Genomic DNA, 17538 nt, shown 5'->3' on the forward strand with positions numbered 1-17538 from the left:
GCCGGGGTGTGTGCAGCAGCAGGCGCGCGCTCTTGCGCGGCGGGGCGCTGGCCAGCTCCTCCAGCAGCCGCCGCTTCACCTCACGCCGCCGCTGCCGCGCGGCCTCCTTCCTGCGCTCCAGTGCCTCCTCGCGCCGCCGCTGCTCCAGCTGGGCGCGGCCCCGCGAGCTCCGCTCGAACCACAGCCGCAGCGTCCTGGCCAGCAGGCGCTGGCGCCGGTACCACAGAGCCGTGAGCATCTGCGGCTGTCCCTGAGCCGTGCGCTGCGGCGGGGCCACGTCCTCCGAGGCCATGGACCGCAGCGTCCGTCCGCGCCTCGCGGGCTGGTCCAGCTTCCGGCCGCGGACCGCCAGCAGGGAGCTCCTCAGCAGCTTTAGGTCGCCCTCGGGGTTATCGTTGAGCACATAGTCCTTGCACAGATAGCAGAACACGTAGAGGTCCCGGACCTCCATGGCCAGCGGGTGACCGGTCTCTTCAAAATGTTTCAGTGCGTGGTCCTCAATGTATCGGCCGCAGGCCACGTGGGAGCACTTGAGACAAGCCCACGCAGACTCGGTGGTGGCACACTTTAGACAGCACCACTTCTGCGGGTTCAGGATGGAGTGGTCCTGGGCGAGCCGTAACCGCCCTACATGTTTGCATCTATCCATGTCTTACTTAGCGCAGTCGCCACTCCCTTAATCTGCATCAAGAAACAAAGCAGAGTTTCAGCAAAATTATTTTCTTAGAAAAGGGGTTGCAATTGGCATTTCAGCGCAACACCTTACTTTTTAACTCAAAGCTTGTTCCTTTGAAAGTTGAAACTATGGTGTTTCAAGTACTACCAGGAGAGAATCGAGCCTGAAAACCAACGCAGAGGTATAGGATAAGGTAAAGGTAAAAAATTTTCTACCAGGTAGCATTTTAATAACTAAGGACTAGAGCTTGAGCCTCAATTTCAGTAACATTTTATGCGCATCTCTGTGCTGGACAGCTTTAGTAGAGGGAGCCTCAGTCGGGAACTTCCTCCATTGGATTTGGCCCAAGTCTGCCTGGCATTTTCTTGATTGTTGAGTGATGTGGGAGGGCCCAGCCCACTGTGGGTGGTGCCACTCCTGGGCAGGTGGGTCTGTATTGTATAAGAAAGCAGGCTGAGAAGGGGCCAGGGGAGCAAGCCAGTAAGCAGCATTCCTCCATGGTCTGTGCTTCGGCTCCTGCCTACAGGTTCCAGCCCTGAGTTCCTACTTTGGGCTCCCGTCAGTGATGAACTATGACCCAGGAGCCGCAAGCTGCATAAACCCTTTCCTCCCCAGGTTGGTATTGGTTAGAGTGTTTTGTCACAGCATTTGAAGGCAAACTAGAAGTCTTTTTTTTTTTTTTTTTTTTTGATAGGGTCTCCCTAGTGCCAGCCCACCTAGAAGTCACTATGTGGAGCAGGCTGGCCTCCATCTCACATAGATCCTCCTCTGCCTTGGGAGGGCTGGGCTTAAAGACCATCATTACCAGTATCTTTCTGAAGAGAACATTTACGTTTAGTAGGAAGGGTGGGAAAATAGATGAATCTAACAGGTGATACGGCTACTAGAATGGCAGTGTTTAACTCAGTTACAGACAGAAGAAAATAAGCAACATGTCTGCCAGATGACACACATCAAATGCTTTTTAAAACAGTGATCACACACCAAGTTTGCTTCCCTTCCTCCTTCCCTCCCTCTCTCCTTTTGTTTTAAGACATAGTCTTGGGCTGAAGAGATGGCTCAGCGGTTAAGAACACTGGCTGTTCTTGCAGAAGACCCGGGTTCAAATCCCAGCACCCACATGGCAGCTAACAACTGTCCGTAACTCCAGTTCCAGGGGATCTGATAGCCTCTTCTGCCCTCCACAGGCATTTCATGACATGGATGCACTTAACTACATGCAGGCAGTACACACACTAAAAAAAAAAAAAAATCATAGCTGGGCCTGGTGGCACAAGCCTTTAATCCCAGCATTCGGGAGGTAGATGCAGCAGGATCTCTTGAGTTCAAGGCCAGCCTGGTCTACATAGTGAGTTGCAGGACAGCTGGGGCTACAGGCAGACCCTGTCTCAAAAAAGACATGGTCTCAGTCTCTAGACCGGCCTAGTACTTACTATGCACCCCAGGCTGGCCTCAAACTGGTGACAGTCCTGCCTCAGCAACCTAAGTGATAGGATTACAGGCTTAAGATACCACACTGGGCTCTAATATTGTATTTTTGTTTGTTTGGGGGTTTTTTGAGACAAGGTCTCACTGTGCAACACTGGCTGGCCTGGAACTCCCTATGTAGACCAGGCTGGCCTCAAACTCACAGAGCTCCACCCGTCGCTGTCTCCCAAGTGCTGGGATTAAAGGCCTATGCCACCATGCCAGGCCTTTTTTTTTTTTTTTTTTTTTTTTGAGATTGACTTAGAACTCATGTGTAGACCAGGGTGACCTTGAATTCAAGAGATCCAACTGCCTCTGCTTCCCAAGTACTGGGATTGATAGGAATGCACCACCATGTCTGGCTTCTAATGCTGCCTTTTAATGTTGTTCCTAAGAGAAAAGTAGCAATTTCTACAAGGGAAATAAGATAGATGATTCTTTTTAAGTAACTTTTTTTTAATCTTTGGAAACTTGAAGTTTTACCCTGGATTAAAAATGTCCTAATATTTCTTTTAAAAAAGATTTATTTTAAATTATATGTTTGTGGGTGTCTGTGTGTGCATGAGTGCAGGTAACCACAGAGGCCAGAAGAGGGCATTAGAACTCCTGGAGCTGGAGTTATAGGTGGTTGTGAGCTGCCTGATGTGGGTGCTGGGAACCAAATTCAGGACACCTGGAAGAGTAGGAAGTACTCTTAGCCACTGAACCTTTCTCTCCAGTCCCCTAAGCACCACCCCTGTTCTTATAAAGTGAACTTTCCCCTCCATAGCTTCTCCACTTTCCCATTTCTGGAAGCAACAGCTGTATTACGGGGTCAACTCAGAAGTTCTAAATTCAATGAACTCTGAAGTCCTTTTAGTTTTCCTGATGCCTGTTTGGCCTAGTCTCCTTGCCAAAACCCACAAATGAATATCCCAGAGGACTAAATTAGAGCCTCTTCCCTTCCTAAATTGCCCATTCCAAAAGGCAAAGACCAAGTCCCTGTGTCTGAAAACCCTCACCTCAAAATTGGTGAGATAGCTTAGTGGGTAAAAGCACCTACCACCAAGCCTGATGACCTGAGTTCAATGCCAGAACTCATGAGATGAAAGGACAGAACCCACTCCCACAAGTGTCCTCTGACCTCTACATGTGTACTATGTCATATTCCCACTCTCCTCCCCCACAAAAAAATAAAAGTAACCAAAAATGTGTTTTTTTTGTTTTGTGACAGGGTCTCCCTGTAGCCCCAGCTGGCCTGGAACTCAATATGTAGACCAGACTGGTCTCCATCTCACAAAGATCTGCCTGCTTCTGCCTCCCAAGGGCTAGGATCAAAGGTGTGTGCCACCAGCTGACAACTGCCTGTAACTCTAGTCCCAGGGGTATCCAATGCCTTCTGACCTTGAGCATTGCACGACATGTGCACTTACATACATGCAAGCAATACACTCATACACATAATTTTTTTTAAAAAAAGGGTTTATTGAAAAAAAAACAATTCTCAAATTATGCACACAAAAAGCAACTGAAGACTATCCTAATGAAGTCAGATAATGACACCCCTGTGACTCCTGCCAGGACTTAGCTTCTACAGTATTTTTTCCTAATCATTATTCATTCTTATTCTCATTATTTTCTACTGATTGGTTGCTATGTGCCCTTTAAGTCATTTCTCTAGATGTATTTGTTCATTTTCTAACTAGATATAATCCCCTTCAGAGATCATGTGTTATATTTGTTTTATTTCCTTATAAGGCCAAGACCATGAGTCCTCAACTACAGGTCAAATGGTATCAGAATTACTCTTCCAGGAGCTGGGGATATAGCTCTGGTAGAGCATATGCCTAGCATGCATAGGACCCTGGGTTCAATCCTAAGCACTAGGGGGAAAGAAAACTCTAGAAGCATTACTTTACCAGTATGGACAGTCCTGAAAGAGCATTTTTGTTTACTTAGGGCAGAGCTAAACCAAAACACATGCACTGAAAAGATGGAAGGGTAATGAATTTTCTTTCTGCTACTCCACACCAATGACAGTGCAAGTGGGTACACACAGTATGATATTCCCAGTTACTGGAGACACAATACCAGTAGGGAGGAAATGTGTGCTGGTAGCTTCAGCTGTTAACCTAGGAAGAAGGAACCTCAGTTGGGTAATTTCCTCTATTGAATTGGCTTGTGAGCATGTCAGTGAGGCATTTTCTTGATTGATAAGTGGTATGGGAGGGCCCAGCCCACTGTGAATAGTCCTACCCCTGGGTAGGTGGTTCTTGGTTGTAAAAGAAAGCAGGGTGAGGCTGGGCTTGGTGGCACATGCCTTTAGTCCCAGCAGGCAGATCTCTATGTGTTCAAGACCAGCCTGGTCTACATAGTGAGTTCCAGGCCAGCTGGAGCTACAGGGAGACCCTGTCTCACAAAGACTAAAAAAAAAGAAAGTAGGTTGAGTGCAGATCAGAGGAGCAAGCTGGTAAGCATTCCTCTATGGTCTGTGCTTCAGTTCCTGCCTCCAGGTTCCTACCCTGAGTCCGTGCCTGACTTTCCTCCAGTAATAAACTGTGTCTTGGATATGGAAGATGAAATAAATCCTTTCCTCCCTGGTCATGGTGCTTTATCACAGTAATTGAAAAGTAACTAGGACAGGGGCTGGAGAGATGGCTCAGTGGTTAAGAGCACTGGCTGCTCTTGTAGAGGACCCAGGTTCAATTCCCAGCACCCACATGATGCTGACAACCATCTGTAACTCCAGTTCCAGGGGATCTCTGGCCTCCACAGGTATTTTGCATGACATAGGTGCACTTACATACAAGCGGCCAAAACACTCATAAAGTCAGAATAAGTAAAAAAAAATTCCAGAAATATTGATTCTAATTTTATCTCCAGCTAATTCAGGGCTTTTTTTTTTTTCAAACCTGTATATGTGTATTGCCTGCATGTGTATAAATGCATCTGTGTGGTGCAATGCCTGAGGAGGTCAGAAGAGGGCATCCAGGGAGATCCAACAACCTCTTCTGTCCTTTGCAGGCATTGCATGACACAGGTGCACTTACATACATGCAGGCAATACACTCATACACATAAAAAAGTCATAGTTTTTAAAAATGAAAAAAAAAACCTATTCAGGCACACTTAATTCTTTCCCATTCTCACTCCAGGTTATCTGAGGTACTGAGTACTGTCACACTGGGTAATGCATGTGTCACATGGAAATTTAGAGTTATTGTGACCTTTGAGACTATGAAGAAAAAGATGTACATGTCAGAGAAATACAAAATAGAATTCATTTTTGTGAGACTGGGTGTTTAGGCCTGTTCTAAAATAAAATGGTCAGTGTGTCTGTGAGAGGTGAGATAACACTTCCTCTCTAGAGCTGAGCCTATCTGACGTTGTATTCCTTTTACTTTGTCCTATGTATTGGTGTATTGGTAAAGGTGGTTTTTTTCTTTCCTGTCACTTTTTAAAGATTCCCTGGTCAGATGTGCGCTCCTCTAGAGAAGCTAGTCTGCCTATTTGAGATCACTGGTGAGGTACAAAGTAGCGTGTGTTCTCCTGAATGGATTTGCTCTGCCATATGGCAGGTTAGTGAGTCACCACAACAGATGTGTAATGGGAAAAGGGTTGTGTAGCACAGGAAGGATGGTGTGTGATCGGCAGATTTATAGATCAGAAAATGGAATCAGGAGATTTTGCAGAGCACCCTTTCCCTTTGACAGGTCTCCAGAGTATGTGGAGTGTTGTTTGCTTGTTTGTTTCTCCATTTTGGCTTTTGGTCATACCAGCCTGTTTTTTTCTAGCCCAGGAGCTGGTTTGTAAGACATTGGTCTTCTAGTGCTATGTTGCTGTATTCCTCCTCTTTGTAGGATGTGAAGCTGTGCTATTTTATAGGCTAAGATCTGGTGGCAACTAACTTCCTAAAGATACATCAAGGCAAAAATGGGGATTTGTTGGGAATCAGGCTCTGAGTTATAACAGGGCATTCAGATATGGTTCAGCAAGCCCTGACTCTTCCATGGAAAGAGAACAAACAGAAATGGAGTGAGCTAAAGACAGTATGTCCTAAGCTGGATGTGGTGGCATGCAATTTTAATCCCATCACTCATGAGGCAGAGGCAAGCAGATCTCTGTGAGATAAAGGCCAGCCTGGTCTACAAACAGAGTTCTAGGCCAACTGGGACTACAGGGAAATTTGCATAAAAAAAAGAAAGAAAGAAAAGAAAAATGAAAAAGATAGTATGCCCCAGTCTGTTTAAGCCTGGAATGCTACAAAACTGCACTCACTAGCCACGTGACTGTTGTAATTGAAAGTAATGAAATTAAAAGTCCAGTCCTTCAGTGTCTCTAGCCACATTTCACATGCTTGGTCATCACATGTGACTAGCTATGATAGAAGTGAGAAGCACAGAGAGGGCACTCTGTCACTGCAGGTAGTGTTGCTCTGAGAAGGATTTGGAAAATAAAATTTTCTCTTTGATTTCTGAGTTCTTCACCCCTAATTATTAGATTGATGCAATGGTTCTAGAGTTTTAATGTGTCAAAGACTTATCTAGAGTTTGTTTAAAATAGAAATGTGTGCCCCTCCACAGATGCTGAGTCCTCAGGGCTGAAACAAGCAGGAGGGCGCCTGGGGAATGCTGATGCTCTAGGAGGTTCAGGGACTATGATCTGAAAGACAGACACTTGCTAACTGCCTGTTTCTACTTTCCCCTTTCATTTTTTGTCCTACTTTTCTTTTTTTGATCCTTTTTAAATATTATTTTTATTTTATGAGTGTATTGCTTGCATGTATATAAGTGTACCCGTGTAATGCAATGCCCATGGAAATCAGAGGGTCCCCTGGAACTGGAGTTAGGGATGGTTGTTAGGCACCAAGTGGGTACTGGGAATTGAACCCAGGTCACAAGCAGGACACACTTGTACCTGCTAAACTATCTCTCTAGCTCCATCATTTTTTAGCCTCCAAGAGATGAGCAAATGTTATAATCATCACTGTGCAAACAATAGAAAGCTTGAAAATATCTTTTAAGGGGCTAGAGAGGTGGCTCAACGGTTAAGAGCACTGGCTGCTCCTACAAAAGATCCAGGTTTGCTTCCCAGCACCCACCTGGTGGCTAACAATTGTCTGTAACTCCAGTTCCAGGGGATTCAATGCATTCTGGCCTCCATGGGTTTGCATACATATGGTACACTTAGATACATGCAGGAAAAGCACTTACACATAAAATTTTTTTAAAATATCTTTTAATTGGATTATCTCCATTCTCAAAAAGAAAATTTCTTAGCAAATCTTTTGCACCATCGAAAATAAAATTTCAACAATTGATTTTTCCCCCCTCAGTTCTTAACTAAGGATGGTGGAATAATCCTACTTGGTCTTGGTAAAACCAAATGGCACAAATTCCAGCTTCAGAGGGAGTAGACACTATGGTAACATGCTGACAGCCTTCATTTACATAAAAGAATACTAATTATGTGGTATCATCAACATCTGCGATTCTGCTCACTGCCATATGCGTCAGCGCTGGATAGTTTAACCCTTCCACTCACTGAATGTACCCAAAATTGCATCTCCTACAAAACCACAGACTGCTGCTCAAACAGACACAGTGAAGACATTTTTATAAATATGTGTTTAGAGTTTTATTTTTTACTAACATTTTATTCCCAAGGCATGTGAGAAAATATAATTTAGTAACAACATGTAATTAAGAAAAAGTTTTTAAGCTGGGAATGGTGGTGTATGCTTTTAATCTCAGCCCTTGGTAGGCAGAGCTAGGTGGATCTCTGTGAGATTGAGGCCAGCCAGTTGTGGCTACAGGTCTCAAAGACCAAAAAAGAAAAGAAGAAAAGAAAAAGGAGGTCTTAGGGACTGGAGAGATGGCTTAGCAATTAGCACATAATGTTCTTCCAGAAGACCTGAGTTCCATTCTAGTACCTAACACGAGCCTGCCTGTCCCCTCCAGCTCCAGGGGACCCCACACTCTCTGGCCTCCTCAGGCATACACATACACATGATATACATTCACAAAGACAGACAGACAGACAGACAGACAGACACACACACACACACACACACACACACAAATAAATCTTTAAAAAAAGGGTTTTAGATGGCCATGGTGGCTCATACCTCTAATCCCAGCACTAGAGAGGCTGAGGCAGGAGATCACAGCAAATTCAAGGCCAGCCTGGTCTACATAGTGAGTTCCAGGCCAACCTGGGCTACAGTGGGAGACCCTTTCTGACAGGTGGGAGGGAGGGAAGAAAAGGCAGGGAGACAGGCAGACACAGCTATAATTACAATGCTACTTGCCTTCTGAACTTTTTATTTATCGCTCAAACAAAACCTAAAAGTAGGACGGACAGTGAGAAGGGTGGGTGTAGCAAAGTCAGCAGCCTCTGACTGAGGGCTGTGTGTGGGGTGGGGTGAAGGCTGCTGAATGAGCCCCTGGCCTCTCAGCTGCCAGCCTTACTTCCCATTGCCACTCATTCCCATTTGCCCTGAACAAGAAGTAGACAGGCAGTGAATGATGTATAGCACAGCTTAGGACCTTGGAGAGGCTGAATGCTCAGAGATAGATTCAGAAGCTTTGGTGAAACATGTTCTCTGGTGCTCAAACCTGAGAGCTGGAACACGGACAGGCAGTGGATCTTGGCCACAGGCTCAGATATGCTCAGTGTGCCAGAGCCCTCACAAGGTGTGCTCTTGTCTCCTATCAGTAGTCAGGTGCTGATGCTCAAGAATGAGTCTCCTGGGTTGAAGCAGGTTAAAGGCATGCCAGCCTGGTGGGCTCATTTGCATTAGGATCTGCTCATCTAGGGACTGGGCCTAGCTTATAGCACTGGGTTGCCATGGAAGAAGCCATCTTTACTATGATGGAGGAAAACAACAAAAGACAGACATTTAGACACTTGTCAACTGTTATGACTCCATGTGTAAGTGCACCCAAGTTGTGCAGTGCCTGCAGAGGGACAGAAGAGTGTGTTGGACGCCCTAGAACTGGAGTTACAGTTGTTAGCTGCCATGTGGGTGCTGGGATTCCAACCTGGGTCTTCCGTAAAAGCAGCCAGGGCTGTTAACCACTGAGCCATTTCTCCAGCCCTATTTCATCTATTTCTAAACTTCAAGAATCATTTCAGGGTTGGAGAGATGATCCAGTGGTTAAGAGCATTGACTACTCTTGAGTTTGATTCCTAGCACCCACACAGTGGTTAACAACCATCCTTAACTCTGGTTCTGGTTCCAGGGGATCTGACAACCTTTTCTGGCCTCCATGAGCACTGTACACACATGGTGCACTTACAGACATATGTAGACAAAACACATACACATGAGAGCTATACACTGTTTCATCTGGGGCCCTAGATGGGCACATGACTGATGGGCTATGAAAATGCCACCAGAGGAACTAAGTTAAACCAGCCAGCCTTTAAGAGACGAGACTTTTGATTCAATAACTCTGTACTTCTGCCAAAGAGATCTATGCTTAAAATTTAACCCATTATTCAGACTAGTAAACTGAAGCAAGGGATTAAGTCCAGAGAAATTCTGAACACATTGGGAGACCAAAGACACGCATATGCACTAGCTTTAGAAATGAACCCCCTGTGCCAGGCCTGATGGTTCAGACCTGTGATCACAACTACTCTACTGTAGGCTGAGGCAGGAAGATTGTGAATTCAAGGACTGTCTGGATTACAGAATGTGTTCAAGACCAGCCTGGGCAACTTTGTGAGACCCTATCTCAAAATGAAAAGTAAAAAGATCTGGGGATGTAGGTCAGCGGTAGAGCACCTGCCCAGCATGGGCAAGACCCTAGGTTCCATTTCTAGAACCTGAAGAAAAAAAAATAAATCCCCTAGTGGCAGCTAAGAGGGTAAAGCAGGTTGCTATATAAGGATTATGCATGTCTGCTTCAGGCTTAGTAGTTCAAATAATTTGTTGGGAAAAGCATTTGCATAGTATCATCATGGTCCTGGGGTCCATCTTCAGCATTGCAAAACAAAATAAAACAATCATATCCTATAGACAAATTTAGAAGTTTGTGTTGTCCCCAGATCAAAGGGATCTACTTGCTACAACTAGGCATTAGCTCCTGTTCTGGGGCCATCCATGGTTCTGATCTCAAACAGGCACTGTGTGCCTTTTGAGCCATCCTAGAAGCCTATCCCTCTTTTATCACGCTACTCAGGCCCTGTTAATAGCAATCTCCTACAGCCCAGGGAATTAGGTCTGTCTACCCTTCAGTCAGCTAATCTGTATACCTGGGAGGTAGAGGCAGGAGGATCAGAATTCTATTCAATGTCATCTTTGGCTAAATAGAGGGTTAAAGGCTAGCCTGGGATATATGACATCCTGTCTCAAGACAGAACAAAACAAAACAGAAGGTACAACTGACAAATATAGTACAAACATGTTTGCAGTATGCAATCTGAGTTCTAACATGTCATATATACTTATAAAATCATCACAATTTGATGAATTGGACATGGTAGTGCACACCTGTAATCCCAGCACTTGGACAAGTGAGGTAGGAGGATCATGAGTTCTAGGCTAGTCTGGGATATTCAGTGAGATCTTGTCAAGAAAGAAGATGGTTAGGCATTACCAGCACTTGGAGGATGAATGTAGGTTATCCTCTGCCCCACAGGGAGTTGAAGCCAGAGTCAGTTATATGAACTGCTGCCTCAAAAAATAAAAAGAATTCAAAGCTGGGCACGATGGCACACGCCTTTAATCCCAGCACTCGGGAGGCACTCTGAGTTCAAGGCCAACCTAGTCTACACAGTGAGTTCCAGGACAGCTGGGGCTACAGAGAGACCCTGTCTCAAAAAGACCAGAAAAATTAAAAAAGTAAAAAGAATTCAAGGAAGACAGAGAAGGCAGTAAGAAAGGATGGAAGAAAGGAAGGAATGAAGGCCAAGCACATCCAAATCCTCCAAAGTTTACTTGTACCCTATTGCAGTCCCCTCCTCCAGCCACTCCCACAAGTGGAGAAAATGGAACAGAGATTAAGAATGGAATGGCATTGAAAAGGGCTGGAGAGATGGCTCAGGATGCTTGCTGTTCTTCTAGAGAACTTGAGTTTGGTTCCCAGCATTCTCTCTCTCTCTCTCTCTCTCTCTCTCTCTCTCTCTCTCTCTCGGAACTTGCTATGCAGACTAGGCTGCCTTGATCTCACAAAGATCTGCCTGCCTCTGCTTCCCCAGTGCTGGGATGAAAGGTGTGCCACGTGCCACCACACCTGGCACCAACACCCTCTTCTGGCCTCCACAGGCACACACACACTTGGCATACCCACACTGAGACACACATACACACAAAACGACATTAATTATTACTTTGCTGTGATAATGGTAGTTATATTTTTAAAGTCTTCAAATGGTGGGGTTGGAGAGATTGCTCAGTGGTTAAGAGCATTGGCTGCTCTTCCAGAGAACCCAGGTTCGGTTCCCAGCACCCACACAGCAGCTGACAATCATCCTAATTCTAGTTCTAGTGAGTCGGTTGCCTTCTTCTGACATTTGTGGGATTGCATGACATGGATGCACTTACATACATGCAGGAATACACTCATATACATAAAACAAACAATGTCAAAGGATGAAAAAAGCGAATAGCGTTCTCTCTTGACAGTAAGAGAGACTCCTAGGACACAAGCAACCACACAGAATGGCCAGGTTACGAGACACCATTCATTTCTACCATTTGACCCTTTTTTACTCTGAAATGCAACCTCTCGAACCTATGCTCCCACACCAAATCAAAGCACATATTTCCTTACAGAGCTGTTCGTGAAAGTTTCCCGCATAGACCCTTCAGTCTGGGCCCCAGGACTACCTTTCTGGAGTCAGGCGGCCACTTCTTTGCAGATTTCCTCTCAAATTTCTCTCAGTAAACTACTTGGATTTCCTTTTTGTTTGTTTGGTTTTTTTTTTTTTTTTTGGTCTTATTGAGACAGGGTCTCCCTGTATTCCCAGGTGACCTGGAACTCACTATGTAGACCACGCTGGCCTTGAACTCACAGAGATCCACCTGTCTGCCTCCCGAGTGCTTGAGTGCTAGGATTAAAGGTATGTGCCACCACGCCCAGTTCTAATTAGATTTTTTTAGCCACAATTTAAAAACAATTTTTATTACATTTTTATTTATTCAGTGTGTGTGTGTGTGTGTGTGTGTGTGTGTGTGTGTGTGTGTGTAAGTACGTGCCATTGTGCACATATGGAGGTCAGAGAACAACTTGCAGGAGTCAGTTCTCGCCTTCTGCCATGAGTGCTGGGGATTGAACTCAGGTTGTCAGGTTCAGCAGCAGATGCCTTTACCCACTGAGCAATCTTTCCAGACCTTTATCTACAATTGTCACCAAAATTTCTTGCATATCTGTCTTTTGGGAGCATGAAGCACTCTTGACCAGTCTGCTGAAATGCCCTTGTCTTATTTTAAAAAAAAATTTTATTATTTTTATTTTATGTGTGTGAGTGTATTGCCTGCATGTGTGTAAGTGCACCCGTGTCGTGCAATGCCCATGGAGATCAGAAGAGGTCACTGGATCCCCTGGAACTGGAGTTATGAACAGTTGTTAGCTGCGGGTGCTTGGATTCCAACTGGGGTCTTCTGCAAGAGCAGCCAGTGCTCTTAACTGCTGAGCCATCTCTCCAACCCTTCCCACGCATGCTTTAATGCTTTTTTCTGGTCTAAGCTTCTTATTGAAGAAGAAAAGTCCCCACTTTTTTCTACCCACTTCTGCTCCTTTCTCCCTAAATGATCTAGATTGAAAAGAAGTCATACATTACCTCAGGAAGACGCCCTGTAATGAGCAAACAATAGCACATCAATTCCGAAAAATCCAACTATTTTTGTTTTTCTGACCCCATCTGTATTATTTGGCAAAACAAATAGTCACAGAGACCTATACTATATTCACAGACACCAACCAACAGGTTATTTTCCAGCAGGACTTTGGAGTACATCTTCTCATAGGAATGATGCTATGAGCAGCACTTCTGTTTAAAGGCTTCCAGAACCTGCTCTGTCTCCAGTGCAGGCCTAGGAGGACAACAGTATTACCTCTGTGGAAGCTGACTGCCAAATGTGTTTTGTTTTGAGACAGGGTCTCACTATGTAGCCCAGGCTGGCCTTGAATGCCTCCTACCTCAGACTCCCAAGTACTGGAATTATAGGCATGTGCCACTACTCCTGTCCCAAATGTGTTTTCTTGGAAAAAAAATTAATTCAAACTTGCAATTTAAGATGCCAACAATTAGTTTCCCAGCTGCAGTCCAAGCAGTGAAATGGGGACTCTCCCTCCTCCTGTTTTCTCCACATGGCTGAAGAGGGCTTTCCACACGTGGCCAATTTGTATGGAAGACAAATGTGTATGTTAGGAACTGTGGGCAGAAGAAAAAAAGGAACAATTTCTGTGAATAGAAAATACGCCTCACAAGAATTTACAAATGGCCCCCAGGACTACATGTTAGTGTTGGTTATTTTTGTGGCTATCTTAAGAAATGGGAACCCTATCTTCCTGATGTCTGGTAGCTTAAATGTTAACAGGACGTTTAGTCCTGTGCCTCCCCCTCAGCACATCTGTCAGGACAGAGACCCATCGTACTTTGCATGAATGAATCCACAGCTTTTAAGCACTTGATTTCAAGAGCAGAGATGACAAATGCCCAAAAAGAGGGAGTCAAATACACAGGGTTATTGTTAAATAGGCACTAAAGGAGAAAATGAAGCCACAAAAAGAATATTCAGGGTCTATAACAGGGACTAGGTTTGAGATATTATAGGGGACTGGGGATGTGGCTTGGTTGGCAGTGTTTGTATTACATGCACAAAGCCCTGGGTCCCATACCAGCACCACATAAATGAGGCATGCAACCTTAGCACTACGGAGGTGAAGGCAGGAGAATCAGGGTGCAAAGTCACCCTTGGTTACATAGTGAGTTTGAGGCCATCCTGATTACATGAAAATCTGTCTCAAAAAACAAAACAAGCTGGGCATGGTAGTGCACACCTTTAACCCAGCACTCAGGAGGCAGAAGCGGGCAGATCTCAGTGAGTTCCAGGCCAGCCTGGTCTACATAGGGAGTTCCAGGCCAGCAGGGGCTACGGGAAGACCCTGTCTCAAAGAAAAAAAAAAGACCCCCCCCCAAAATAATTCAGGCATTATCAAGTTAACCTAGGCTAAGCACAGAGCAAATATAGTTTACCAGGCTTTCATTAGGGAACAAAATTTCAAGACAGGTAATCTAATGGCACTTACGGTGTGTGCAGTACCTAAGAAATCGTATTTTAGCAGTACTAGACATCCCAGAAAAAGGCCTGTCCTCATTCCTTACTGCATGCTTTGAGTGGCAAAGTGCAGACCTCTTCAGCTTATTGCAGAGTGGCAATACCACTGAGCCTCTGTCAGTCAAGTGTCAATCATCTGACATTTCATATCAAGGCAGCCAGGTAATTTCTATTCTTTCCAAGGCCAGTACTGAAAATTGTCCATAGAAGCAAACTGGTGAGCACACTCTGTTTGCTCAGTTCTCAAAAACATCTTCCTTCAGGGAACAGCTAACATTATTCCAGTTTTGGTGTTCAGTAAAATCCACCCCCTCCCCCTTATGAAGACTGTATTTCTTTCATGTGTATGAATGAGAGTTTTGCCTGCTGGTATATAAGTGCATCCAGGCACTGGATCCCCTGGAACTGGAGTAACAGATGATTTTTAGCTGCCCTGTGGGTACCGGGAACTGAACCCAGGTCCTCTGTAAAAACAGCCAAGTGCTCTTCTTTTTTTTTTTTTTGGTCTTTTTAAGATAGGGTCTCTCTGTAGTCCCAGCTGACCTGTAACTCACTATACAGATCAGGCTGGCTTTGAACTCACAGAGATCCACCTACCTCTGCCTCCTGAGCACTGGGACTAAAGGTGTGTGCCACCACGCCTGGCAGCCAAGTGCTCTTAACAGTTATCTCTCTAGCCATAAAATTTCTGTCTTAACACCCAACCAACTTCTCTAAGAGGAAGGAAGGAAGGGAGAAGGAGGATGGAGAGAAGTTAGGGAAAGTGGTGGTGGTAAAGGGAAATCAGCTGAATGGTGAGGAAGACTCAACACGAGATATCCATGTAGTCCCCATGCTCTGTAAGTAGCTGAATCTAACAAAAACGCTGAATTGGCAAACCTTGTACCTATCTGAAAGCAGGCTCCTGGGTTCAGTTATTTTTGCCTCCACAGAGCCTGTAGTCTTAAAATAACTGAAAAGCTGGTCTTGATTTTATTTAGAAAGCATCATCTAACAAGGTATACAGAGTAAGATATTCTTAAACAATTAGAGAATATGTTAACATTAAAAATAAGAAAAGTTGCCAGGTGTGGTGGTGTACTCCTTTAATCCCAAAACTTGGGAGGCTGAGACAGGTGGATCTCTGAGTTCAAGGCCAGCCTGGTCTACATAGTGAGTTCCAGGTCAGCTGGGGTTACAGGGAGACCCTGTCTCAAAAAGGCCAAATAAAAAGAAAAGTACTATCTTTTCAAACCAAAGTAAAGGGTCTAAAGGATCTATCTAATATTTTCTATTTTTCTAAGGTCTTTACAAGTTATTTAATAGCAACATAGAGCAAGGCTAGTAAAAGTCCAATTAAGATATTAAAAGCAAACTTCCTGCATCATAAAACAGCTGAATTAAAGAAGCGGAATTAGCCTCAGCCCAGTCTCCAATGGGGGGTACGCACACTGAATACTTACAGGTCCAACAGAATGTGCTATGTGGCAAAAATATAAAAGGGGCCTTCTTTCAAACAGAGCACAGAGGCGTTTCAAAGACATGACCTGAGCATGAACTCTCAGCCCTTGTATAAGGATAAAGCAGAAGTATTACTTCTGGGAGCTCAACTATAGTGCGGAACCCAAAGAGGTGAGAGGGCTGGGTCCTAACCTGTGCAACAATGAACAGGCTTGCCACAGAAAGAAGGCAGTGCATACCTGGGAAGGCTCTTCTCTGAGTTTAAGTCCCACTAATCCTAGTATGGCTGCTATCTTAAAACATCAGACTTCCTGGCCTTCCAGTGAATGCCACCATTAAATTAAGACATCAAAGTCCCTACTAAGGCAAAAGTATAACCTTATTAGGGGAACACAGCAAGCCAATCAACTGAATAACTAAGTGCAGGTTCACTTACCAGAGCAGGAAGCAGAAAGTAGTGTTCTGAGGGTGGGGAAACTGCATAAGCAAACAGACGGCAAGGGAATTTAAGAAAGAAGAAGTAAGAATCGTGGCCTGAGAGCTCACAGAAGGAAGAGCTGAGCTTTAATGTCACAATGACAGTGGTCATGAAAAAGAAAAGACAGGAGAACAGAAAATATGAGCCTCACTGCATTTTCCAGTACCTCCTACATTGCCTGTATATGCTCGTCAAATTCTGACATCAGTAACAAAGATCAAATAATAAAACAAGGTATATATGTAATTCATTAGCTATAGGCATTTTGTCTAATTTTTTTTGTCGAGACAGGGTTGCCCAGGTATGCTGGATAGCTTTAGTGTCAACTTGACACACCTGGGTTGAGGGCGCCTCAGTTGGGGAATTGCCTCTATTGGACTGGCCTGTGGCCATGTCTGAGGGGCACCTTCTTGATGAGTGATGTGGGAGGGTCCAGCTCACTGTGGGTGGTGCCACCCCTGGGCAAGTGGGCCTGTGTTGCATAACAAAGCAGGCTGAGCAGGGGCCAGGGGAGCAAGCCTGTAACCAGCATTCCTCCATGGCTTGTGCTCCAGCTCCGGCCTCCAGGTTCCTGCCCTGAGTTCCTACCTTGGGCTCCCAGATGAACTGTGACCCAGGAGATGAAGCTAAATAAACCCTTTCCTCCCCAAGTTGGTATTGGTCGGAGTATTTTGTCACAGCAATGAAGAACAAACTAGGACACCAGGACAGCCCCCCAATTCCAGGTTCCAGTGATCCTGCCTCAGTCTTCTGAGTAGTTGTACTACAGGTGTGTGCCACTGTGTGCCAGGTAAGTACAGAATGTAACACAAATGAATAGAAGTAAAATAGTCAAAAGTTAAACTTTTAGGTTATGAACCATGTTTTGTCTAAACTGTTGCCTCTTAATTTTTAATTTCACTTATTTCATTTTTATTTTATTATTACTGTGTACACATATGATGGAACGGGACATGCACATGTGTGGCGACCAGAGGACAACTTTCCAGAGGGTTCTTTCTTACTGAGGGTTCTGGGGATTGAACTCAGGTTGTCAGGCTTGCTTAGTAAGTGCTTTAACTTGCTGAGCCATCTCATTGGCCCTTATTATTTATTTATTTATTTATTTATTTATTTATTTATTTATTTATTTATTTATTGTCGTTTTGAAGCAGGGTCTCCCTGTAGCCCCAGCTGTCCTGGAACTTACTATGTAGACCAGGCTGG

At 44.7% G+C, this 17538-nt stretch overlaps 1 protein-coding gene across 3 annotated transcripts in view; it reads right to left on the bottom strand.

Moving 5' to 3' along the window:
• Usp49 (ubiquitin specific peptidase 49) overlaps positions 1 to 17538 on the bottom strand; it is a 110701-nt gene that overhangs the window by 19127 nt on the left and 74036 nt on the right. For all 3 annotated transcript variants that reach the window (XM_029558692.1, XM_029558696.1, XM_029558698.1), the window contains one exon: positions 1 to 681. This exon is cut by the window's left edge and continues 710 nt beyond it. In XM_029558692.1, coding sequence (XP_029414552.1) covers positions 1 to 649 — 649 coding nt within the window. In that variant the 5' untranslated portion in view covers positions 650 to 681. The remainder of the gene's footprint in view (positions 682 to 17538) is intronic.

The sequence above is a fragment of the Nannospalax galili genome, unplaced genomic scaffold (assembly GCF_000622305.1).
Source record: "Nannospalax galili isolate Female #2095 unplaced genomic scaffold, S.galili_v1.0 scaffold1892, whole genome shotgun sequence".
NCBI lineage: Eukaryota > Metazoa > Chordata > Mammalia > Rodentia > Spalacidae > Nannospalax > Nannospalax galili.